The sequence below is a fragment of the Emydura macquarii genome, unplaced genomic scaffold, assembly GCF_026122565.2.
Source record: "Emydura macquarii macquarii isolate MOO-44397 ecotype Brisbane River unplaced genomic scaffold, CSIRO-AGI_Emac_v2 contig_3287, whole genome shotgun sequence".
In the NCBI taxonomy this organism is placed as follows: domain Eukaryota; kingdom Metazoa; phylum Chordata; order Testudines; family Chelidae; genus Emydura; species Emydura macquarii.
In genome coordinates, this window is record NW_027133424.1 from 7773217 (window position 1) to 7800555 (window position 27339).

At 38.7% G+C, this 27339-nt stretch overlaps 1 protein-coding gene across 2 annotated transcripts in view; it reads left to right on the forward strand.

Moving 5' to 3' along the window:
- SUCO (SUN domain containing ossification factor) overlaps positions 1–27339 on the forward strand; it is an 85484-nt gene that overhangs the window by 45204 nt on the left and 12941 nt on the right. For both annotated transcript variants that reach the window (XM_067532446.1, XM_067532445.1), the window contains 11 exons: positions 2203–2310; positions 3881–3986; positions 8905–8925; positions 9162–9217; positions 9972–10063; positions 11733–11798; positions 13564–13638; positions 17287–17386; positions 19354–20529; positions 21706–21793; positions 23845–23949. In XM_067532446.1, the coding sequence (XP_067388547.1) occupies positions 2203–2310; positions 3881–3986; positions 8905–8925; positions 9162–9217; positions 9972–10063; positions 11733–11798; positions 13564–13638; positions 17287–17386; positions 19354–20529; positions 21706–21793; positions 23845–23949 (1993 nt within the window). The remainder of the gene's footprint in view (positions 1–2202; positions 2311–3880; positions 3987–8904; positions 8926–9161; positions 9218–9971; positions 10064–11732; positions 11799–13563; positions 13639–17286; positions 17387–19353; positions 20530–21705; positions 21794–23844; positions 23950–27339) is intronic.

Consider the following 27339-nt stretch of genomic DNA (forward strand, 5'->3'; position numbering starts at 1 on the left):
CCCATCCTCCAGATCATTAATGAAGATGTTGAACAAAACCAGCCCCAGGACCGACCCCTGGGGCACTCCGCTTGTGACCCGCTGCCAGATAGACATGGAGCCATTGATCACTATTCGTTGAGCCTGATGATCTAGCCAGCTTTCTATCCATTTTATAGTCCATTCATCCAACCCATACTTTTTTAACTTACTGATAAGAATACTGTGGGAGACTGTATCAAAAGCTTTGCTAAAGTCAAGGTATATCATGTCCACTGCTTTCCCCACATCCACAGAGCCAGTCACCTCTTCATAGAAGGCAATCAGGTTGGTCAGTCATGACTTGCCCTTGATGAATCCACGTTGACTGTTCCTGATCGTTTTCCTCTCTTCCAATTGCCTTAAAATGGATTCCTTGAGGACCTGCTCCATGATTTTTCCAGGATTGAGGTGAGGCTTACTGGTCTGTAGTTCCCTGGATCCTCTTTCTTCCCTTTCTTGAAGATGGGCACTATATTTGCCTTTTTCCAATCATCAGGGCCCTCCCCCAGTTGCCATGAGCTTTCAAAGATAATATCAATGGGTCTGAAATCACAGCTCCCTCAGCACCCTCGGATGCATTGCAAGGGGTAGAAGGTAGCTTCTTGCCTGTAAGGGTAGGTTAGAAGAACTACTAGCTAACATATAGTTGGGAGTTCCCTGAATCTCTGTGCTCCAAATATTCATATCTCATGTGCCATCTTCCCAAATCTCCACAGCTACATATTTTCAGTAATGTAAGTGTTTGGTTCCAAGCAGGTGACAAAACTGCCAGCATGAGGCCATCAGGATAGTGTTAGTTCCCATTAATGTTGCTCTTCTTGTATATGTGGTGATTGTTCATTTAAAAAAAAATCCTGATGGCTTGTTAGATTTGTCACAAAGTTGTCATTTACAGGTAAGTAATGATTTTCTGTTCAAATGGCTTTATTTAGGAGTTTTACTGTGGGGCTGAGCCTTATTAGTTCCCTTGTATGAGAAATATCCAGCCCTCTGAAGCAAAATTCAAAGCTGCCTCCTTAGAGACCTTATTTATTGGTACTGTAGGTAAGAGAATCCAGGGGTCAGAATTCTGACTGGGGCAGGCAAAGCCTCTGGGCTGGCTACTCAAACCGGTATTGAACAAAACTGGGGTCTCAGGACCAGTTTCTTACATAATTACTCAGGTTGCGAAGTAGTTGTACTGATTTTTAAGGGACTTCTCAACATGAATAATAATGGAGGCAGAAGCTAGCTCTCAGTGATTATCCTCTTTATATGCCCCTTCATTCATTATAGTGCTGAATACAAATAAAATAATAAGTGAAGTACAGTAGCCATTAGTGAATTGGAATTCAGATGTCCCCTCTGAATTCTCCTGAAGTCCTCTTGTGCCACTGTCTATAGACTAATGACACATTTCTTTATTAGGGAGTTTGAGTTGGGAGAGGGGTAACCATAAGGACTCTTGAGGATTTTGAAAAGTCTCTACTGCCCCCTACAGTAACATGTGATTCTACACTGAACAGTGACTAAAAATGACAGATTTTACTGTGTATATTTGTCTGAATGGTTTCTATAGCAAATCACATTAGTTCATAAATTGATGTTTTTTTGTCACTGCTTGTTCTGCAAGCTCAACCTGGAATCTCAGTCAAGCTGGATTCTCCGTTGTTCATATATCCTCAACAATAAAGATCTTTTAGAGCATTTTGGAACTAATTAATAATTCTGTTAATAAAGAGTAAGCCAGAATAGAATCCAGTGTGCTCTTCTGGAGGTGTATTGGTTTTGCAGTATTATCAGAAGTAAACCGTAATAGCTACTCACTGAAATAAGTGAATATGACCCTGAATATTCAAAGGGGACAGATATGTGGGATGGTAAGATGTCATTTTTCTGAGTAGAGCTTAACTTGAAAGAAACAAGTGGCATTCTTTTACTTTGAGAAAATGAATGTTTTGAGCTAACATTTATTCCATTCCCTGTGCATAGAATTTAAGTACAAAATAATCTGCAATCCACCCACACCCCACAGGAACAGTTTCTTTGACAAATTTTCTAGAGGTAGCGGTGAGTGGTGCCTCCATATTGTTGTATAGCAATGATGTGGCACATTTCCATTGTGAATGAAAGATTCAGTAGCACTAAAAGTTTTGTTTGCTGGAGGTCTCTTATTTCCAATGTCTCTTTTTTGTCTTAAAGGTTTGTTATTGAGCTTTGTGAACCAATTCAAGTAAAGCAGCTTGACATTGCAAATCATGAATTATTTTCCTCTACTCCTAAAGACTTCCTGGTGTCCATTAGCGACAGGTATGTCATATAATCTGAATTTGAGTTTGTGATCACCTGTGTTCAGAAAGGTCAATGTAAAATAGGAATAATACTCAACAACTCCAATGATTTCATAACTAATATAATTTGAATACCAAAATACTATTCTACATGGCTCATTCCTTTGTTTAATGTAAATGTTGTGAAATAACATGGTGGACTCACTCTGCATGTTTAGTAGATATTTTTCAAAATAGATATATCAGCCATTTAGTTTTCCAAAAAAACAAAACAAAATAACTTAATTTACACTTATCTCCTTAAAAATGGGAGGGGAAGGCATCAGTGATCTCTTTATTTCCTCCCTGGCTGAGGTTTGTATCCCAGAAGTAATTTTTTACTATAGAGGTAAAAAACACAAAAATGTTAAAGAACTTACTTGCAAATCAGGCATCTAATATACTGGCATTTATTTTACCTTTCATTTAGAGTTAAAATTTAACTCTTTTATTGTCATCCTTAATTGTGAAAAGCAAGTAACATCTTTTAAGAGATCCCAGATCGGACGGACAGGGGGTACAGAAATCAGTTGCCCACATCCTAAATGCCCAACCAATGTTATCATTAGAGTAAAATATTAATTCTTTAATATACCCCATATAATTATTTTTTGGCTTTTTAGATGTTTTATTTTCTCAGGTACCAGAGGCATTATTTGCCCTTTTCCCATCCTCTTGAAGTTTAGTCAAATCTTTATATCACATTGTTTTTGTACTAAAATCACTGTTTTTAAAGCTGGCGTCTGGCACTTACTCTTTCTTTATATATAAAAATGTTAGCTTACACTCAAACAATAGTGAGCTGAAGGGGTAGCATAGTGGATCTATTGATTACTCTTTCCTAGTAACTTGTGAAGGACTTAAATGTTGAAATTTTTTCTGTTGGCAGGTTTCAGACATTCTAGATTTTTTTGAGGGGTTACATTCCTGTTAGGAATTTAGCATTCAGAACTTTTTAATTGAATTTAAATATTGACTAAAACTTGTTTCAGCAGTTGCGACAATGAGCTGATCTTCTACTCGGACTAGTAAACCTGTTCACATTGTACATCTCTGCCCTTAGAATACTTTATCTTTTCTTGAGCTTTGATGGCTTACAAACTATGCGTGCATAGTCATGTTTCAAAATTTTAAACTTTCTATGTAGTCACGTTCTCTCTCTCATCCCCCTGAATACTTGCTCTTCATTTCAAGTGAGGGCAACACTTACAGCTATATAGGCATCTAAAGTAGTCAGCAGTAAGAAGCAGACATACACACCTTACTGAAATACTAAAGTAGGTATTAACATATTTGTAAACTATGTATTCAGCGAACTTGTTCTTAAATTAACAATTTAATTAACAATTTAATTAACAAGATTTGTTCAGATTTAAAAATCAGTGCCCAGCAACACTGGCTTTGTGCATAATCCTTTAGTAATTGTATAGACATTCTGAAGCAGGAATGATTTCAGTAAAAATATTTGCTTTAGAATTTCCAAGAATGGCTAAACAAAGAAGAGTATGATTCTCTAATTTTTTAAAGTCTGATATTTTGATATTTTCCAGGTATCCAACAAATAAATGGATTAAATTAGGTACTTTTCATGCTAGAGATGAGAGAAATGTCCAAAGCTTTCCTTTGGATGAACAGATGTATGCGAAATACGTTAAGGTAATATTTTTAATGTGCACTGAATGTGTAAAATGAAGAATTTTGAAGGGTGACTATGGCTGTTTATTCAACAGAGTATCCTTGAAAGTTCATATGAGAAGCACTTATAAACTATGCTAATTAATTTTTTTGAGAATTGATTTCAATTACACTCTGCATTTCTCAGACTGTTGCTTGTTATGTCAGTTTGCAAATCTCTCAATAAAAAGAGTATTGACTGCACATGTGTGTTCTAGGAAAAATAGTAAAGTTAAATGACACCTTTCATTATGAAGTTCTCTTTGAATAATATAAATTAAAAGCAAATTTAGGGTAGCCTTTTAAAACTATTGCTCTTTTTTAAAAGGCTTGATCCTGCTAGTTTCTGAGCACCTTCATGTTGAAGTCATCAGGAATTAAGGTCTGCTCAGCTTCTTACAGGATTGAACGTTAAAATAGGTACAATTTACCCATCCAGTCAGCATTCATGACCTCCTCCCTGAAATATGAAGTGATGTTAATGGCTGTCAAGTCAAGTCTCTGTGTAATCAGGTTGCTCTCTTGTTCCAGCTGTTTTTTTTTTCTTCTGACTTTCGAAGGTCAGGGAGTTTATAAAAAGGAAATGAGCGTTGACTTTCTCATGAGTCACCAATACAATGTTACTTGAGATTCTGTTCAAACCCAGATTAAAAAGTCCTTGCTCAATTATCAATCTGAATTTTTGTTTACTGACATACCATGATTAAATCAAATACAAGGGAGAATTATTAGGGAGAGTTTGATAACTGTAGCATCAATTTTCTCAACTGCAGCTGATTTTGTAACTTTGTTTTTGGCTGCCAATGTGTTACTTTGCTTATAGGTTTAATGAAGCAAAACATTTTCCAAACTTATTTTCTTTTTAAATCATCGTCAGCGATCTCTTAATAAGTGAGGATGATCTTTCATGGGTTTATTTTACATGGGACTTTTGGTAACTAAACAATCCGATCCTTGAGCTGTAAACTCGTTGGCAGATGTTACAGGTGCTGTTGAAAGGCAGGATTGGGCCACAATTGCTGTATGACAGTTGCCAAGATGAGGCGATTTTCCTCAAAAGAGGTCGTTCCTTCTCTGACAAGTCTTTGCCAGTTAGACCTGTCTTGGGCTGCTGTCTCCCAGCACGTGGTGTCATGCCACATTTCTTGATGTTTGTCTTGAGGGTCCTTGAAATGTTTCTTTTGGCCTTCCCGTTTCCTTTCTTCTTTGGTGAGCTTGGGGGTACAGCGGTTTGTTTTGATAGGTGTGCGTCAGGCATGCGCACAAAGTGCCCACTCCACCTCAGCTGGTGCTAGATAATCAGGGCCTCAACTCTGAAAATGTTGACCTCTGAGGACACTGACGTTAGTGCTGTGATCCTCCCACCATTGAGGCTTTTCCAGAGAAAGTGCTGGTGTACCAGGTTTTTCAGATATTTTCTGTAAATCACCCAAATCTCGCAGAAATAGAGAGTTGGGATTACCACCACTTTGTAAATTAAAAGTAGTCTGTGTTCTAATATCATAGTCGTTGAACACCTGGCAAGACAGTTTGGCACAGTGGATTCGGTGCTGAATCTTGATGACCATGTTTTCCCTCTCTGAGAGATGGCTGCCAAGTTAGGCAAAGTGTTCTACATTTTCCGGTTCCTCTCCGTCAATGCAGATCTTCCTTGCTGAGTCGGATGATTGATCGGGGGCAGGCCGGTGGAGAACTTTTGTTTTGCCAATGTTCAGGGTTAGTCCTAGGATTTTGTAAGCTTCAGAGAAACAATTGAAGGTAGTTTGTAGATCCTCCTTTGAGTGTGCAACTACAGCACAATCATCTGTGTACTGAACTTCGGTTATTGTTGCTGATGTTACTTTAGTTCTGGCATGGAGACGAGAGAGATTGAAGAGGTTGCCATCAATCAGATATTGGATGCCAGTGCCTTGTGACAGTTGTTCTTGGATTAGTGTTTTCATAGCTGCTGGAAAAATGGAGAAGAGAGTGGGTTCTGGTACACAACCTTGCTTTACGCCAGTTTGGATGGCAAAGGGCTCAAAGGCAGAACCACTGCACAAGATGGAGGCAGTCATCTGGTCATAGAGGAGTCTTACAATGGTGGTAAATTTGCTCGGGCAGCCGAACTTGGATATGATTTTCCACAGAGCCTTATGGTTGACACAGTCAAAGGCTTTGGTCAGATCAATAAAGGCCATTTACATCTCCTGGTGGTGGTCTTGACATTTTTCCTGGACCTGCCTAGCTATGAAAATCATGTCAGTGGTGCCCATTATGGTCTAAAGCCACACTGGGACTCTGGGAGTACTTCCTATGCAAGAGGGAGCAGATATTCAGTAAGATTCCAGCGAGAATCTTCTCAGCAATGGAGAGAAGGGCAATGCCTTGATAATTGCTGCAGTCGGCCCTATCTTCCTTTTTGAAAATAGTGATGATGTTAGTGTTGTGTAAGTCAGCAGAGATTTCTTCAGTACCTCAGATTTTGAGGAACAGCAGTTGGAGCTTGTTTGTCAGTGTTTCTCCCCCCACTTTCAGTACTTCAGCTGGTATGCCATCAGGGCCTGATTCTTTGTTGTTCTTCATTTGCATAATTGCTTTATGGATCTCCTCAAGTGTTGGTGGGTTGGTGAGAGTTTCCCAGACTGGGTGCTAAGGGATGGAGTCAATGGTGTCATCAGTCACAGATGATTCTTGATGTCGAAGCTTTTGGTAGTGTTCCTTTCAGCGCTCTTTGATGGAATCATTGCATTTAAGAAGGATACTACCATCTTCAGATCTCAGTGGTGTGAAGCTTCATGAGCTTGGTCCATACAGTCTTTGTCTCACAGAAAAAAGCTCCGCATATCATATCTGTCTGCAAATGCTTGGATTTCTTTTGCTTTGTCCTCCCATCATGTTATGCTTTTTAAAAAAAAAAATTTCTGGTACAATACATACTAATACACATGTGGTGCATATTTCCACAGGTGCATATTACCTGTGGCAATTTATTCTATATCTCTACAGTGTAACATACATGCTAGGAATTATACACTTCCTCAAGAGTTTTTACTTTATACTGCTATACAACTTCAAACAAAACCAATATGAATTAAAATTTGACAGTTTAGAACTTCAGTTTTGATCATTAGTATAGGATTTATAGTGGAGTTCTTGAGCTGTAACTGCCATGTACACTAATTTCTCTGAATTATTTAGGCTTACTGCTGCTGGAACCACAATTCAATAATTGATAAATTCACAGAGTTGTTTTGCATTGAGTATGCTTTATTTAAGATTTTGGGAAAATGTGTGAAATCTAGACTATTTAAAAATCCTCTCATAGTTAATGAAGAGAATGCATTGGTACAACTGCAAGTTGTTTTGTCCTGAAAAGGATACTTTAGCTTCCAAATTCTTGCTTTTTGACTTTTAGAACAGTTTATCTTTCTCTAGTTAACATCTCATCTGAGCTCCAAAAACACATTTGATGCATTGGCATGCTTAATGTTAGTTTCCACTAATAAAAGTGAGCATGTAACAGTGCCATAAGTAACCTTAAATCTGAGATAGGCCAGCTTTCTATTTTCATTTGATTTTTTTTTCATTCCCTAACTCCTTTTATGAATAGAGTGACAGCATAATAGAAACTAACTGGAATTCAAATATACTTGCACTGCAGTGGTTTCTGAAGTGATACAAACTTGAATGGAAACTGTGTGGATTTTGGCTTGCTAGTCTCCCTTGCCCCTCTTAAAAAATAATTTGCAGCGTACTAGCCATCATTGGGCATTCTCTCTCTCCCCTTTGAACCTGTGTTTAGATCATAGTTGGTTAAAGTTGTAGTATATCTTTTTAATGTTATCATAGTAACTTACTTTATATCCTTCTTTAAATTCTATCACAATGTAAAGTTAGTTGTTTTACAAAAATTAAACTTTGGCACTGTCCAAGGAAACACAAACACTTGAAATCGCTGAATTTCTGTAAAAATTGGCTTGTTACCATACAATTAAGGGATCTACTTTCCTAATGATGTGCGAGTGATTTAATGTGTAATCTGTGCTAATAACTATCTGTTCAAATCTTTTACTCTTCAACTGTTAATTGCATAATTACACCCAAAAAAACCTTGCATGAGTCTCTAAAATGACAAGATAAAGACTTTTATTTTCTCTGCTTGCTCACTGAATTAATAGCCTAATCAGTATAGCCAGAACCTTGACTTTATCTGTCAGTAAAGTACCAAAAGTGCACTAGATGCTATAGAATTATAAATGTCTCTTTGAAAGGATGTTCTGCCTTAAATAATATGGTCAAAAAACTCCAGGCAATCTTAAAGTACTAATTGTTCTCAGAGTGCATTGGCTTTTCTAATGTCAAATATAGATTGCTAGCATGATATAAATATAGTAGTGGATAAAACTTTCCCATTGGTTCTTCAGCTGCTCTATCACCTACATTCCCGTAGAAATATTTCTATAAAAGAGAACTTGTTATTGAAGTTAGAACAGTAACAGTATGTATAAAGAGCACACTAAATGTTTCCTCTAAAAATTCTTATCATTCAGTAGCCTGTTTAATGCTTTCCCCCAGTTTAAGAATAATTACATTTATTGAGCTTAATTCATTTTAGTATTCTTTGTCTGACATATCAAATTAATTTTTTTTATAATTCTATAACAGAAAATTTGGAATCTGACTATATCTTTCGATTAATAGAAACAAAGATTTCTGTGCATGTTATTACTTTCTGTCTGAAAGTTGAGGGCTGAAGTAAATCTAGGTTTACGTAAAACAAATGATATAGTATTGCAGCTTTATCCTTCACAGCTTATTTCTTTGTGCATTTTAGTAGTGCTTAATGAAAAAATAATTTTTCTAGTTGCCTGTGGCATGGTCTTTGTACTGATATCTTTTTTCCTTTCTCTTGCTTCAGATGTTCATCAAGTACATAAAGGTTAGCAACCTCCTTTCTGAATGTTGAATGCATAGGGCTTGGTTATATTATGTGGCTCGGCACGTTAATGCATGGCAAGAATAAAGCTTTCCAAGAACCTTGCAGTAATGAGCAAATATGCACATCACTTACATAAACCTAACTTGCAGATTGAAAACTGTATGGATATGTTGAATGGAGGTTTAACTTGATGGTTCTTTGCTGGTCTTCCATTTTGAATACTTCTTATTCTTCAGGTGGAGTTGGTATCACATTTTGGATCAGAACACTTTTGTCCTCTAAGCCTTATAAGGTAATATAGAATGAAACATTTTAAGCTGAAAGTTTTCTGTGGCTACTTTTGCAGCACTGCAGTAGTGTTTTCTAGTGCCATCTGGAAAATGCAAGTTTGAGCTTTCAGTAGCTTTATTCCTTTTGAAATTCATCAACAGATTGTTTGCTATAAAATCAGCAGGTTACATAGATTAGTTGTTGCATACCCTAATGCTTCCAATTTACTGAAAGCTTTGTTATTTAAAAAAAGAGAGCGCCTTATGGACTAATGCAAGTGTTCCATATATAAGTAGCAGCATGCTTGAAGCCTTGAAGAAGAGGACAGGAAGCTAGAAGATGGTGTAGGAAAATAGGGAGCCAGTGGAGGTATTCAGAGATCAAATGATGTGGTCAGTGTTGAACCAAGAACGTGGTTTTAGAATCTTCATTTTAAATGGAAATGGGGAGGAGGGAGGGTGGCACTGTGTGCATCAGAGAGGCCAGAGGAGGAGGATGCAGTAATCAAGACTAAGGGTTAGGGTCTGGATGACCGTTCCAGTTGCGTAGAGATGGAAAAGGATTTATTTTTTTGGAAATGTTTTGGAGGAGTTAATGGCAGGATTTAGTTATAAATGCAACAGTTTGTTTCAAAGAAAGGAAGTTTGGTCAGTTTATGGAAAATGTCAGTTTGCTGACTGGCTAACAAAGGACAAGCATTGCTTACTTAATACATACTTGTGATAGTAAGTACTACAATTAGATTTTTGCATTCAGTTTTAATTACATGTTTATAGGGTGTTTGGCACTAGTATGGTTGAAGAATATGAAGAAATTGCTGACTCCCAGTACCAATCAGAACGACAGGAGCTGTTTGATGAAGACTATGGTAAGCAAACAGAAGTAACTGCTGCTTGTTAGTCAAACATACCTTCTGTGCTTGGTGATAGTTAGTTTTCCCCCTCCCCCTGCCTGTGCTGAATATGACATATTCTGAAGTTAAAGATTATTTTAGTTTATCTTCATCCTTAAAGTGGCGAGATCTCCCTGAAAATTAGGAATGTACTAGAAATTATAAACATGTTACAGGAGTGGGTAGGTGAAGTACTCTGGTTTGTGATATGATGGTCCCTTCTGGCCTTAGTCTATGAATCTGAATAATGTGCCCGTTTTCAGGGCCTATTCGAACATCCTATTAGGCCTTACACATGCTAGCATTCTTTGTTGTAAACCTCTGCAGACTGTACACTTGAGGGCACCACTGTGTATCTGAGTTGGTGGGAATTACAGTAGGCTGGCTGAGCATATATACACCTCAACCATCCTCCTCAGACCTGACATTGGATGTTGCAAGCATGCTTCTCCCTTCACGAATCCTCAAGCCATCTTTCATCTACACATAGATTCACGTGGTGACAGACATGTTCTGTTTTCAAGTGGTTACTGATCCACCTTGAGCTGGCAACCATATTTCTCATTGGCTCTACTCCAGAAGCAAGCCCTGGCCTGTTGCAGCTTAGTTTTGAAGGGAGGGGAGACACAGGAAAGCAAATGAAAGAGAGAGAGAGAGAGAGAATGGTGAGGGAAGGAAGAGAAAGCTGGTCTTGCACATACAGTGAAAGAAATTAAACAAAGAAAATGACAAGTGTGTATTTGGAGTGAACACTGACCTCTTTCATTCAGCCTTGTGCTGAAGCATGCCATTTTTATTTTAAAAGGGAAGAGAGGTGTGGAAGAGGTTTTGCTTGGCTGAGGAAGATAGAAAAGTGTGAGCATGCTCTTCCTCTTCCTACATTCCAGCTTCCAAAACATTCAGGGAGTAGCTCTCTGCTTCTTCTTCCCCCTCCCCCCAATCACAAATGTTTACGTTTTTCACTTTGAAAATCCAGTCACCTTACTCCATAGGATTTACTTGCAAGAGCTTCCTTCTGAACTGCAGAACTGTGGTTTATATAAAGGGACTGCTCCCCTCAACTGCCTCAGTTCCTTTTTTGGTGCTGCAGAGAGATAATGGAACTCATCCTGTTGTGTCTTCAGGCCTAGACCTTTCCTTAGCCTAGTTTAAGATTTATTATAAATCATGAAAGTAGTGTAAATAGCTTGTTTCTTGGTCTCTGGAGCCCACAGTCACTTACCTGGACTCTCAGGCCCTGAGCCTCACAAAAACTTCAAGAGGTGTTCCTCTTGCCTGGCAGTCAGCCCTGAAAGGGATGCCCACATTTTGTGCTTCCCATGTCTTGTTGAAACCCATTCTTTAACCCAGTGTGTGGTTTACTGTGCCTTTTACTCCCTGGGTTAAGGGGGAGAGAGAGATCTGAGGTTCTAGATTGCTCTGGCTTCAGTGCCTACAACCTGATACTCTAGTGAACTCATTGACTGTATCAATGTCCATTTAACCTCTAATTTTCAGTTTGTTTGTCCTAGTTACTGTAGTTTGTTTTTACTTTGTGAAACTCTATGTATATAACTCAGACACTAGACTTTGACGTGTATTTTCACTGTTTGTAAGGCATGTAAATTTCTATTGTTACAACAATATTTTCTTTCATTTTAAACAGATTATCCATTGGATTACAATACAGGGGAAGAAAAATCTTCAAAAAATCTCCTTGGCTCTGCTACTAGTGAGTATAGTTGCATGTTTTTCAGGATATTTAATGCTGTGCAGTAATAAAATGGTTTATTTTATTTGAAAGTGAGATTCCACTGTATTGTGACACACATTCCAGGTTTACAAAAGAAATTTGTATTTCATTGTAACTTCCATTTAATTGAATAATGGAAACAATCATATTTTTGTAATTCAGATTTAGGGCAAAATTTTCAAACTCCTAAATACCTTAGTGGGCATTGGTCCTGCTTTGAGTAGGGGGTTGGAGTAGATGACCTCCTGAGATCCCTTCCATCCCTAATCTTCTATGATTCTGTGATTAGGAGCCAAGTGAGACCAAGAGCCTAAGACACTTTTGTAAATAAGACTTAAGCTCCTAAAATACTTAAAGCATTTTTGAAAATTTTGTGCTCAGTCCTTTTCTCTTAGCATCAGAGCAATAAATGGATATCCAAAGGATATGGATCAAAAATGGATATCACAAGGTAGTCAAGGGATATTCTGAATGGTGCTAGGGAGCTTCCACTATTTGTGGTCAAGGGGTGAAGTCCTGCTCCATTGAGGTCAGTGGGATTTTTTCCCATTGATTTCAATAGAGCCAGAATGTCACCCCATTTAGGGAAGGGAGATTCTGAAGAATCAAGGAGATCTAGAGAGACCTGGATGAGAACTGAAGATGGGATTGATCTCAGTGACTTTCTCACACCAGGTCCTAGTGAAGAAAGGAGAGTGATACTTGAGGCCAGCCAATAAATGGTTGATGGGGTAAAGCAGGAAACTGGGGTTCACAGATTAGTGGCAAGCCTCCTATTATGAAAGGCAACTGTTTGAATTATACAATCGCCATATAAACTGGGGGTGGGCAATCAATGACATTTATGGAAGATGGCACTTTCCCAAAAAGGGTTTGTTTTAGCCTACTTGAGCCATTTATTGATGCTTTGACCTCAGGGAACTCATTGCTTCTATCTCTTCTAGGAGCTGAAAATGTTCTAGAGGACACTGAGGCATTTGACAATTGAGCTTAATCTACTATTTGACTTAGAGAACTGAAATTTTTTGAGTGCTAGAAGGATTTCCACCTGTCTTGTGCTGAGAAGACCCAAGAGTGGAAAACAAATTAAATTATACCTACTAATACAGCAAAAATTCTTACCTGGAATTCTGCTTCTTTGAATTTTTCTGCAGTCTATAGTTTAGATCTCTTATCTATTGTGAACCTATGTTAACTCAATAGATATGAAAAGATCTATAACCTTCAACTAGCCTTAATGGTTGCTTTCATAGAAAAAATTAAGAGTAATGTTTCTCAGTTCAGATGGAAAAGGAGCATTTTGCCTCAATTATAGTAAGACCTTTACTGCCACCTCCATGTTATTTAAGAAATACTATGTTAGCAGCATGTTTAGGAAAGATTTTAATTGCCTTTTCTGCCAACATATATTTTTGAAATAAAATGTATAAATTTAACTTCCTATTTTAAATATGGTTGGAAGCCTACATAAACCTTTTAACTGAGAGCCCCAATGATAAAGATCTGGCATAGTTTTGCAAAATAACCTAGAAACTTGCATTTAAAATTATGTCAAGTAGAAAACCCAACCATTTTTTTAAATGATGAGACAAATGAGGAAGCAGGAAGGAATAGATGACTTGGACTGAAAAAAAAATTGATAGATCTAAAGTTAGTCTATGCAAATTAATGGGTAGATAATGGTACAAATTTCTGAGAGGATTTCTGGTCATGTTCTCTCTGATTAGTCATATTTTCTATTCAGATGCCATTCTAAATATGGTGAATATTGCTGCTAATATTCTTGGAGCAAAAACTGAAGAGCTTTCTGAAGCTGAAGGTAAACATTATTTTCTTAGATGCATAAGTTGTTAATTTATTAAAAGATGTGGGATTTTTTTAAAGTTACAGGTTCCTTCTTTCCCACCTTCATTTCTCCGAAGGACTTGGTTTGGTGATCTGAGTGCAGAGTAATTCTTCGAGAGTGATTGCACATGAAACTCAGTGGTACCAGTCAGGGTGGCTTGAGCACTCTCTGCCATTGTGTGCCGATATAAAGTGCATAGCCACCCCAGATACCCCTCAGTTCCTTCTACTGCCAGTGGTGGTGATTAGGGTTGCTTGGCTTGCCTTAGCAAATGCTTTGTGTGCTCATTGTAAATAGTTTTATAGTTGATCAGTACTTTGTAGTGTAAATATAATTAGGTACTTTCACTCCCTAGTTCTGGGAGTTCCGTTTCTCAGTACTGAGGTCACAAGGCTTCAAACCCTGCATCTCTTATGCTAGGCCAATGCCTCTGAGCAACCCATGCTCAAGCTGCTTGAAGTGTTTAGAGAAAACTCATATTCGGATTTGTTGCCAAATTTGCAAACACTTTAAGCCAAGGACAAATAAAGTCAGAAGCCAGGCTAGTTTTGCTCATGAAGGCAGCTCTTATAAATCAGTCGGAGGAGCCTAGCCATCCTGAATCAGCACTGAGTGCTTCAGTGTCACTTAAGAATGCACTTCCTATCATGCCCAAGACCCAGCATCACTCGATCTCCCCAGTGCCTAAGAGGCGGCATAAGACCTCTAGACAGACCACTGAGAGAAGATTTTGGTGCTGGCAATCTTCCTCTAAGTATGGGGAGGAGAGTAGAGCTGAAACATAAGCATTCCTCTTTGGTATGTCTGAAACTGGCAGCATTGACTCTGGCACCAAGGCAGTCACCATTGAGTCCAAGGCCTGAAGGGGCACCTATGTCTGCAGTACCACAGCAACTTGAGACCATCTTGGTATTGACCATGTCAGAGGCCATTGTGGCAGTGAGAGAGCTGTTAAGCCTATTGATACCAGTATCCTCAGCAGTGCAGGCAACAGTGTTCATGGTACCAGCAGATGGAGGGTTTCCAGTATTGTTGGTGCACTATTTGGTATTGCAACAAACTTCTGTGCCTCAGACTTTCTGCCCATAGGTACCATCAAAGGGGAAGCCTGCAATGTTGGCTGCTCTACGCTCTTTGTCGACTTGGCACTGGGCTCCGACACCAACGCGAGCAGCACCTCTTGGTTGGCAGAGGGTAATTTGTTGTCCTCGGAATCAGAGACTGGCTTTTACTTTTCCTAACCTCTGAACCAGTCAAGTTACTCCCTTGGGTTGCCTTGAGATCCTCTGGCTGGAATGGAATTGTGCATATGGTCCGGGAGTCACTGGGGCCCAGGATCAGCTCAGTGGCCCTTTTGGAACCTGTGGAGATTCCCCCTCCTCCCCCGTTTCTATGTCCTACATGAGTTGTTCCTACTCTGTGTACTTGGAGAAGCATGGGTAGCCTACTTGCTAGGTGCTGCTTGTTCCTCAGTCTGGTATTAGCCCCAGTATTGGGTAGGAAGAGGCAGTTCAGAAGGAGCATGCTGGGCAGCTAGTGCAGGAACCTCAACCTGTGCTGGCTGCTTCCTCCTCCTCCTCTTGGTGATGCAGTTTCCTCGGGATGCATCTTTCTCCTTCCCGAGCTCACCAAGATGTATTTAAGAGGGCTGCCATTTGGAGGATGGGAAGGAGTCCTCCCATCTCCTTACTGATATTTTGGCCAACACTGTGCCATCATGGACAGTCTTACCTATTAATGAGGCAGTTTAGGTCACTGGCAGACTCCTTCATCCCACTGCAAAAAGGGCTGAAAGTAAATATTGTCCCCTCTCAGGGGGTTGAATAGCTATGCTCCCATCCCCCAACAGGTTCCCTGGTGTTGTCATTCCCTTTTACTGGCTGCTGACAGGGCCAACAAACAGCAAACCCCAAATCAAATGTTTCTAAAAAAAATTCAATTTACTTTGAAGAAAATTTTCTTCCATGTGGGTTTTGCAACTCAGGATTGCCAACCAACAATCTCTTTTGGAACTCTGATTTTAACATTTGGGGCTTCTTGTTAAAGATTAAGGACACGTTGCTGAAGGATGCTAGACAGATGTTCTCTTTAGTTGGTGAGGGGAAATCTGTAACGAGAACTTTGCTGCAGGCTGGACTAGATGTCACAGACTTGGCTGTTAAAACCATGGCTTTTGCTGTTTCTATGAGCAATTCAAGACTTGCTCTTAGAGTCCTCACTTTTTTCAGAGCAAACAAACTTTAAGCTCCATGGCTGGAAAATTCTGGAGTAACTTCAAGTCTTTGAAGTTGTATACTCATGCCCCATTCAGGAAACTTTCACCTGCAGCAGACCCCGACCATTACTCTGCCCTGGCTTGTCAGGACCTGCAAAGAAAGAAAAATAGAGGTTATAGACACAGGCCGCCAGCTCCTTTAGCTTCTACATCAATATCTGCTTCATGTTAAACAGGCATTTTGATGGTCAAGGATGCCATACCAGTTTCCCCTATGTTTGCAAAACTGCCTTTCCCATTTCTTAGTGTTTGGTCCCTGCTTACTTCAGACCAATGAGTCTTAAGTTGTGTGGAAGTAGGGTGTACTCTGCAATTTTTTTCTACCCCTCTCTCCCCCATCTTTTCAGGGACTACTCTCTCAAGGGGCTCCTCCTCCAGGAGGTTCAATCTTCTGTGAGTGGGAGCTACGGAGGAGGCTTTGCAGTATCTCAGAGGAAAGGGGTTCTATTCCTATTTATTTCCTAATCCTGAAAGCAAAGGGAGGTCTGACTAATTTTAGACCTGCACCAGTTAAACAGATATCTCAAAAAGATAAAGCTTTGCATGACCACTCTAGCATCCGTTATTCCTCCCGTGAATCCTGGTACACTGCCCTTGACTTAAGACACCTACTTTCATGTGGCAATTTACTGACATCACAGAAGTATCTCCGATTCGTAATGAAGCACTCTGGTTACCACTTCACCATGTGGGTACCACTGTGGGAAAAATTTCCAATGACCGTGCATAGCTTCCAAGAGTGGAATGAACATGTGCAACATATCTTGAACAACAGTTACAGAAGGCTAGTAACAATGTTTTCTCTCTCCTTTTCTGTGATTTCTTCCCCATAGTGCTGACGAGGAAAAAGATGTTGTTGTGATTTCTGTAGCTACCCTTAATGGATTAAATAGCACAGGGCTCTGCATATTGATCCAGATATCTTTGTTCTTTCCCTATCAAAATCAGAATCGTGGTCTTTAGCCTGTAGCTTTACACAACCTTAGTTACAGAGACTAAAGAAAGAATATCTTCTTCTCCCCACCTTCTCCATAGAAATATTCAGCACATCTTTCATATGAAAGACCCTATCAACAGGTGTCCAATTCACCTAAATGTAAACATAGAGAATCAGTAGCTTGTTTACTTAGTCAGTGCAATTTGTTTTTTAATGCTACTAAACAAACATTCATATGGAAAATAAATATGCCTTGTTAATGAGAATTCAGATTTTTGAGCATGCTGGATTAATGTTTCCTGTTTTTCACACTTTTTTATGCTTCCTTCCTGTTGACTTCTATGGTATTCATGCAGCTCTCAGAAAGCTGCTTATGCTAATTTGATTATGGTTCCATATACTTTAATAGGAAATAACAGTATCTCTGAAAATACCACTGCTGCTGCTGCCACTGCCATTTCAACAGATGCACCAAAACTGCCTGAACCAACCCTTCTTCCTTCACCAGAGTAAGTGATTTTTGTATGTTAAACTTAGTTCTAATGAAGTATAGAATCATAGTGACTTGTAAGGGACCTCAGGAGGTCATCTAGTCCAGCCCCCTGCTCAAAGCAGGACTAATCTCAGCTAAATCATCCCAGCCAGGGCTTTGTCAAGCCGCAGCTTAAAAACCTCTAAAGATGGAGATTCCACCACCTCCCTAGGTAACCCATTCCAGTGCTTCACCATCCTCCTAGTGAAAAACTTTTTCCTAATATCCAACCTAGACCTCCCTCACTGCAACTTGAGACCATTGCTCCTCGTTCTGTCATCTACTACCATTGAGAACAGCCTAGCTCCATCCTCCCTGGGATCCCCTGTTCAGGTAATTAAAGGCTGCTATCAAATCCTTTTTGTAGTAGGGGGCCCAAAACTGGACACAATACTCCAAATGCAGCCTCACCAATGCCAAATAGAGGGGAATAATCACTTCCCTCGATTTGCTGGCAATGCTCCTACTAATGCAGCCCAATATGCAATTAGCCTTCTTGGCTACCAGGGCACACTGCTGACTCATATCCAGCTTCTTATTCACTTTAACCTCCAGGTCCTTTTCTGCAGAACTACTGCTTAGCTCATCGGTCCCCAGTCTGTAGCTGTGCATGGGATTCTTCCGTCCTAAGTGCAGGACTCTGCATTTGTCCTTATTGAACCTCTTCAGATTTCTTTTGGCCCAATCTTCCAAAGTAGAGCTTGGGCATGACTAGAAATCTTCTGCATCAGACTGCTAGACTTAGGCCCTTATTTAGACTAGAAAACCCTAATGTAGACACACTTGCATTTGTTGAAACCTTTCTTATACAGGTACTTGGGCTTGACTTTAACCTACTTGAGATTCAGGTCTCTTATATATGTTGACAGATTTTTCAGAATATAGTTACTGTGCGTTGCAATAGTCTTCACTGCATGAAAGTATGTGTAAAGTGATTTTTCCAAGAAAAGCTAAATTACTACTTGCTTGACTCCAGGAAGCCACTGTATTGTAACATTTTCAAAACAAAGCCAAAGGTTATGGATCAAACTGGCTTTTGTGAACACTGGAAAACTATAGGCTGTGTTTAGATCGTTTTACAAACAATGGACAATATTCTTGGGAAATTTCTAAAAATTCAACCCAGAGATTAGACAGCACACTGGATTAATTTTTTTTTCTGGGCCCTAAATTCATATCTTAGCTTCTTACAAGTAAATTGCATTTCATAAATCTGTATGTATCATGTTGGTTATTGATACAAAGAAAATTGTCTATTTTGGAGGTTTGGGAGGCTGTTGTTGAGGGTCTTCAATTTTGAATGTTAAGAAATTTTAACACTTTCTTGGCATATTGACATTTCAGATCAGACTCCAGACAGTTTATTCTTTCTCCATTAATTACAACAATCTGGAATTGAGTTCTGCCTTGGAACCAAGCCTGGAGTCACTCCTTCCCATCCCCGGTCAAGTTTCTCTGAATCTGATTTAGGTTGGCCCTTATTGTTGCCATGTACCTCTACTCAGCCCCATGTAGAACTGGATCTAATAGAGAATTCTGGGTTCTATAGGTTCTGTGCAATTGATACTCTGTTCTGTGGGCCTCTGAGATTGAGAAACCAACCTAGAAAATATGTATCCTGATACATGAAAATAAATTTAGTGATCTCCAAACTGGCATTTTCCATGTAACAAAGCCACTATGTGATTTGGCACAGTAGTTAATCCATGTTCAAGATTAGCCTATATCTGGAATAGTCAGGGATATTAAACAAATTGGGATTGAGATGCATTGCAGAGATAAATCAGTGATTTACTTAATTGGAATGGCTCCTGCTTATATTATTTGACATTTTGTAACTGTTGTTAGTCTTTCCTGACCATCACTTTCATGCATTCATATTTTACAAAAACTACCATATCATACAAAGCTTTATCCTGTGTTTATTTTAACTTCTGTTTGTAGGCTTGTAACTACAGAGATACCACAGATAGATAAGGAACAATTAGAACTGGAATTAACAAAGGAGAGCCCCATTGTTCAGCTAGTCCAAGAGTACGAAGAAGAGGCAAGTCAGTCAACAGTGACCCTGCTGCCTAGCGATGAACAAGAAGAAGAAACATCAACATGGTTTGAGTCTGAGACACAAATCTATTGCTATGACCTGGTGACGGTTTGTTGCATTTCTAGTTTTTCAGAATATCTGTTTAAGTGGTGTTCAGCTGTAGAAGCTGTTCATCGGCAGCGTAGCAAAACTTCAGAGAGCAAGCAAGGGGATTTCTCTGTTACCATTCAGCATCCACAGCCAGTTCCAACAGAATCTTTACATGTTTCAATAGATGAGCCTTTGCCTGAGAAATTCGACAGTGAAATTACGGGGAGATCACCTGGATCTACTATTGCCAGTGACTTAAGCAGTGTGCTCCATGAGGATATCATTAACCAGACTATGGATTCAATTGAATTGGAACCCAGTCATCCTCAGACTGTCTCTCAATCTCTCCCCTTAGAAGTTACTTCTGAAATTAAGCCATTATCTACAATGGAGGTCTCCTTGGAGCCTACAAAACATGAGGCAGCACAGTTAACTTCTCAGATAATTCCCCAAGAGGATATTGTTGAGATAAATACTGACACAGAAAAGAAAGCTGAGAGCTCTGTTGCTGAGAAACATTCTGTGGTCTCTGAAACAAACATTGTCAGTGAATTCAAGGAGATCAGCACAAGAGAGACAGATTCTATCCAAATCCTCTCAAATCCTACAGAGACTGTACTACAGCCTGAATACACAATTGCTACAGTAGGTAACGACGTTGGGGAGGCAAAAGTGAATGCTTCAGAAATGCAGAAGCAAGTATTGTCTCCTGTTGTAGAATCTTCTGCATCAACAGAAATAAAATATGATGAGCAAACAACTGAAGAAGCTTTTCTAGCTATTCCTGTTTCTGGTGGACAGCAAAGAACAGCTACAGACTTCTATGCGGAATTGCAGAATTCCACAGATCTAGGTTATGCAAATGGAAATCTTGTTCACGGATCTAATCAAAAGGAGTCTGTATTTATGCGACTCAATAATCGTATTAAAGCCCTGGAAGTAAACATGTCTCTCAGTAGCCGCTATTTAGAAGAACTTAGCCAAAGGTAAGACTCCTAATAAATCAGGAAAATCTCCCTTCATCATGTCTAAAGTTGGTTTAACATGACACAGCCAATGATTAGAAAAATCTGTATACAACATGCTAACAGATAAACATGTATTTGAGTAACATTTGATCAGCAATGTAAAGCTTTTTTCAGACAATTGAGAAATAACTAACCATAAGGAGAAGCTGCCAAAAGTTTAGTTTTCTTTATCTGAATTTTCCCCATGTATTTCAAACTGCCACTAAATTATATTCTACTGCAGAATACAGTGCTCCGTTTCTAAGGCGTTTATGTATTGCCTGGGGATGTACACTATTCCTTCTGCTCCTTTTGTAAGCCTTCCAGTGTAGGATCTGACCCTGCTGCCTCTTCACTCAATTGCAGCAGGATCCAAGCCTATAGTAATTTCCCTTACTAAGTACGACAATCTCTGATAATCTATGATGGCATGTATTGCCTCTTGGTTAATACAGTAATGTTAAACTCCTGTGTTTGTGTTTTTAAAAAGAGGAGGATAGAGGGGAAATAGAATCTTTAGATCATAATGAAGTTAGTATAAATATTCCATTGTACTGCAGTTATTTATGTTTTCATGCACACCTGGGAGTAAAGATTGGTTAATCTTCTCACCATACACTAATTACAGAATCCTTTTGAGTAAAGGCTATAGTTGCAAATGTTTGCATTTCTCTTATTTGCTGCTACCTCAACACTGAGGTTTTTTTGCAGTGAATTCACCCTAAAGTAGCTCCTATAACCATGCTTAAGGACCCCAGTTTTTTACTTTGTGTTATTTAATGCTACTTTCTTTGAGTCACTATTAATCAGCACCAACAGTAAGTAGCAGAAGCACCTTCCCACCCCAAACATTTCTGGCATACAGCCTGTTGCTAACTCTCTTTTAATATTAAAATAGGTTTTAATTTGGTTCCTAAAGAGTGGAGGTGAGATTTTAAAAAAGTTGTTACCTGAGACTTAAAGACAGAAAAACAGCAAAGTTGTTCCAGATGGTGGGAAACTTAAAAGGAGAGAGGTGTCTTTTGTCCCCTCAGACTGGTGAGATTGTGGGAAGGAGCAGAGAGGAAGTTAGTACTAGATGAATGGAGGAAGATGCTGTGGTGACACGGTCTGTGAAATTGTGGTCTTTATTATGGAACCCAATTCATTTTCTAGGTACCGAAAGCAAATGGAAGAAATGCAGAAGGCTTTTAATAAGACCATAGTAAAACTTCAGAACACTTCAAGAATAGCAGAAGAGCAGGTACGTCTTCTTGGAATATGTGTTTGTTGAATTACTTCTGTTTAGAAGTAGGTGACAGTATATCTAACAAAGAGATTCTCAAGAATGTGTAAACGCTTACAAGGACAATGTCATTATTTTTAAACTTTGTTTAATGGCTGTATTGAGCACAAATCTTTAGAAATAGTCACGTTTTGTTGCTCTAAAACAATTATGTAAAAGCTGCATATTTAAAAAGGATTGCTTTTCTATTTAATATCCTCCCATTCTTTACTTTGTAATTACTGGTCTGTAATTAAATTTCAGGTGATATCCTTTTCTGTAAATTAATGGGAAGTTCAGACTTTTTTTTTCGTTCCATCTTAATTTCTTAAATTTACTTTTGGATGAAAATAAATAACTGGCATAAGTAATCTGAAGACGATGGATACATTTTTCCAGAAGAGTCTCTAAGTCCCATTTTTAAAAAAGTCATTTAAGCGCTTCTGCTTCTAAATAACTTAAAGCATTTTTGAAAATTTTACTTTGTCTATACAGATCCATATTTGATCACTTGCTTCTTCTGGACTCTTACTTTCAATCCTTATAAATGTAGGTCAGTCTTCTTTGAAAAATAATTGTCAGATGCTGTGAGATTAAGGTATTTGAGGGGCTGGGAACCACCTGTAGATAGTCAAGGTTTCATAAGAGTTTCCATTCCAACTCCCTGCTTTCAGTGACTTAAAGCTTTTGAATTTATTTGGCCTGAAATTTTCCAGGCTTGGTCTTGATCCAGAAGTGACTTTTCTTTTTACAAAATTTAAGCAAAAATGTTGTTTGCTATATTGGTGCCTTCAGAAAGTGCTGATTTTTTTTCATCCACCTTCCTTGTGTATACTGAGAAGTCCTATATATCAGCTGCTTTAGATAAGGCTTCGCCACAGACTTATATTTTTGTTTTTTTGTTTTTTTACATATGCTGTACCTTCCTCAGTGTATTTAGAGGGAGAAAATTCAAACTGCTTGAGCATGCTTTAAATTGACTCAATAGTCTCCCTACCCCAAAAGTAGTAAAATAGTTTGCAGAATAATTGGCAATGGAAGGTAATAGAAGCAATTACAGACTTTAAACACGAGTTTTTTAAACATCTTATTTCCACTAGATTCTTAAGCTTTTTAAGCATCATCTTGTCAAAATGTACTTCATGATAATTGACTTATCAGGGATAGAATATTTATATTACCATAGTAACTGTTGAAATTCAGGGGAAAAAGTAAGTGTTCTAAACAACATATCACAAGGATTATTGCATTCAGATTTTCACTGGAAATTTTTCAACTACTGCTATTTGAACACACCTTAAATCCTAATGAATTTATAGATAAGACTGCGAGACTATCACGAAGGTCACGGATTCTCTTACTTTCCATGACCTCTGTGATTTCTGCAGCTGCAGGGGCCAATGTGGCTGACCTCAGAGTGGCCTGAGCAGCTGGCCCTGGGGGCAGTCCCAGAGACTGTTGGAGAGTGGTTGGAGCCTTGGATGCAGCTAAGATTTTTGTCAAGGGTATTTTTAGTAAGTCATGGACAGGTCACGGGCCATGAATTTTTGTTTATTGTCCATGACTTTTACTAAAATACCCATGACTAAATCTTAGCCTTACTCATAAATAGGATACATTGGTTTCATCTTTGTTATGCACTTTACAGAAGGGCACAGTTAGAAATCATAATGGGATGTATTTGGTATAGTATTACAAAATGTTATTGAATGCAGTTAGAGCTCTTAGAACTGCTGAAGATTTTCAATAAAGCTTTTCGTGTAGAAATCTGACACAACTAAAATGTTGCTTTTACTCCGTTTCAAGTGATGTATAGAAAATAGCTTTCTTTATTATAAAATCAAGATCTAACTACTGTAAATGTTTTCTTTGTATTTAGTCAGCATGTAAATGAATTTTTCATAAATCTTTGGTTTTGTGGTGTCTGTTGCCTTTGTGGATCAGATGGAATTTGATAAATAGTATGGTATCTGGTAGCAAGATCCCACATACTGAACTAAGTGGGGATAAACTAACTTTTTTAAACACAGGATCAGCGGCAAACAGAAGCTATCCAACTGCTACAAGCAGAGCTGACCAACATGACACAGCTAGTTTCCAATCTGTCAACAACTGTGGCTGAACTAAAACATGAGGTAATTAGAACTTAACAGTATGGCATGAGAGACTTTTGTATAAAATATTTCTTGGGTTGATGGAGGCTGAGTCTTGCAGGGGTGAAACTTAATCTGCAAGGAGATGCAGATAGCATTGCGATGCAGATAACATTGCTTTCATCCCCCTTTGGCAGCTAGCCAAGGATTTAGTAGTGTGAGCTTTCTTGACTGCAGCAGGACTGCTAATAAAAATACCTTCTGAAATATGGGGAAATGGGGCTGGAGGAGTATAGAATGTAGCAATGGGTGGAAGACTCTGATGCCTGGAGTTCATGCCTTAGTGGTGAGGGCTTTATGGTCAAGTGAGGTTGAGAAGCAGCAGCTGACTCTGATGCATGGTGTCTCCAATGCAACTAAAATGAGATCAGGCAGCTAATATTTAAATCTTTGTCTTGATGAATACCAGCAGATTCCAAGAGAGAGAGAGAGAGAACAAAAGCAATGAAAGGCCATTTAAAAACATCATAACTAAACTTAAAGCCATCACTGTCTTTTCATGTATAGTTATTGAGCATCAAGAATCAAGTAATTGATTTGCAGAATCAAAAGAAAGAAAGTGATTGTTTCAGAAGTGTGTGGTATTTCTCAAGTCTGCATAGGGACAATTGGAAATTTGCTGCTGTTACCTTGAGTGTTAGTTTACCTTTTCATCACAGTGGTGCTAAGGATAAATACAAGTAGTGTTTCAGCTTCAAGGTCTAAATTAACAAGAGGGTAGAGTGGAAATAAGTATTTAAACTTATTCCCCAATCTTTGCCAAGAATTCAGGATTATTAATTATTCTATGGATTCCCATAAATTATGGTATAGCAGAATTACAGAGCCACATGTAAAGTAGCTGTAATTGACCAGACATACATGGTCTGGGCTAGTGGTCACAGCTGGGCTGAGGTCTGCCCACCTGTAAATGATAGTCACTGGATAGGAGCTAGAGGAATCGCAAGAGCCAGGTTCCCTAAGCAAGGGTCATGGTCAGGCCAGGGTCAAAGACCAGAGATCAGAAGCAGTACCAGGTTAGCGCAGAGAGGTAGGAATCCGGATCAGAGTCAGGCTGGAGTTGAAGACAGGAAATCAAGCAGGGTCTGGTAGTGCAGCAGGTTGAAGTCTGTGGTGTTGCCCAGACAACTTCCTGAGGTTAAATAGAGGGCTTGGCCAATCAGAGGGCCACAGGGTACCATCAGTCTGGATCTCTTGGGCTCTTTCTTGATCAATGAAGATGGTTTTGTTAGCTACCTCTAAAGAAGAATAAATTAAACAGTACTGAACAGTGTACCTTATAGTAAATACATACTATGTTCTTGAGTTGAAAGTGTTGTTATATTGTTGTATGAAATGTGTACATAGTCCACTGTGGAAATAATATTTTTAAAAAATTACCAATTCATTTAAACCATAAATAGTTCATGTAAGGTGCAAGAGTGGTTTCTCCCACAGTAGTTGATGATACTCAAGCACTTAAAGCTTGCATGAGGAAAGGGTTGGTCTTTTATTTCAGGTATTTGACTGGAACTTGATAGATTAGGGTTCAATCTCCAGGCTTCCTATGTATGACCTTGGGTAGATCATGTCATCTGTTCCTCAGTTCCCCATCTGTAAAATGGGGGTATGTTTTCTCCCACCAATTCATCTTGTGGATTTAGTTTGTAAGCTCAAGTCACAGATTGTTTTACTATGTGTATGTACAGTGGCTAGGACAATCTCAGTCAAGAATACTTTAATATAATAGTTAACAATAAAGCAGAGCAGGGAATGCAGCTCTTTTCACTGTTAAGGTGTTCGGGTGTCTGAAGTTATAAATTAATACAGGTCCAAAAATATACGCTTTTTGAAGAAAAGTAGAAATTCCATGAACACTCTCAAGGGTGTTTGTTTAATATCAGTACTCTTTCCTGAGCCATATTGCCCCAGATGTGTTCAACAGAGGCACTTGAGCAGGATCCCTCTCATTAAAGAGTGGGAACAGCTGGCAGGGCATTCTATGAGAGCTTTAGGATACTGGAACTTGCTCCAATCTCCAGGGTCCAAAATAACTTGAGTTCGGTGACTTTCTGAGCATGCTGCCAAAGACATCTCTTAAGGTGTTTGGAAAGGGCCGAGAATGTTTCCAACAACAATAAAGGAATAGAAAGGAGTTTCTGTAAGTGGCAGGCTGGCAGTGTTCCTTTTTGAAAATGATTACTTTAATGCTTCTGGGGTTTTATTGTATCAGGGCATCTAGAGCTTTGGATAAACATCTCTTTATATTTTAAATCTAAAGAAATATAATCTAAAATAAAATTGCATATTGCATTTTTCTCGTTAGCTGATGACATTTGACCTTACGGTTACATTGTTATGCATTCAGTTGGTTGGGAATTATGAAGTAGCTCATTGTGCTTCCTAAAAGAATATGAATGGCTTAGCACAAAACTCTAAAAACCTTTTTAAATAAACATGGGAAGTATAATTAGAGCTAGAGCTCCCCCCCCCCCCCCCCCCCCCCCAAAAAAAAAAAAAAAAAAAAGCTGGTATAATTTCCTTTTGAAAGTTACTTTGATTGTAAAAATAATGCTGTTAGACTTCAGTTTTTTGGTATTATAATAGCAAACTTGGTAAAGTTTTCACCAGTGGTCTTCAGAATTGAGCACTATTTATAATGTGTATACATTTAAAAAACAAAACAATACTTCCTCCTGCATAGTTTAGGCATGGTACGGTACATGTCCCTTCAAAGTAGATGAGTGAGCTTTTAAGAGGTCAGTTTTATATTAAATAAGATTAACCATGTTCTGTGGAGTAGAACAGTTTCTCTTCAGACAAGATCATTTCTTATTAAAAATATTCTCATTATCTTAATTTAGGTTTCAATACATATTTTTGTATACTGTTCATGGGAGAAACTATAACTCCATCTATTTAGAAATCATCTTAGCCTACTGTGGGTACTACCACAATTTGAAAAATAAATACTCGTTTGGTATAGAAAATAGAGTACATTTTTGTTAATGAGTAGGCATTGTAATCCTAGAAGTACACTCACATATGTATTCAAAATTGTCATGAAATTCCTAAGCATTTTGCTTTCCAACATTTACTTCTTCAATTGCTTGCTCATGTCCATTCTGAATTAGGTGTGTCCGTGCCACATGCACTGGTGCTGGAAATTTTTTCCCTAATGGTATCTGTAGGGCCGGCTCCTAGCACCCTCTGCAGCAGCATGGGTATGCGCTGGTATATATGGCGCTGCCAGCCCCACTCCCTTCCAGTTCCTTCTTACCGCCCATGATGATGCTGGAACATTCTCTTGCTCTCGCGCAAGTCCTAGTATTCCTAGTGGTATTTCTGTTTTATATTGTATATAGTTGCTAGTTAAACTTGTTAGTTAGTAGT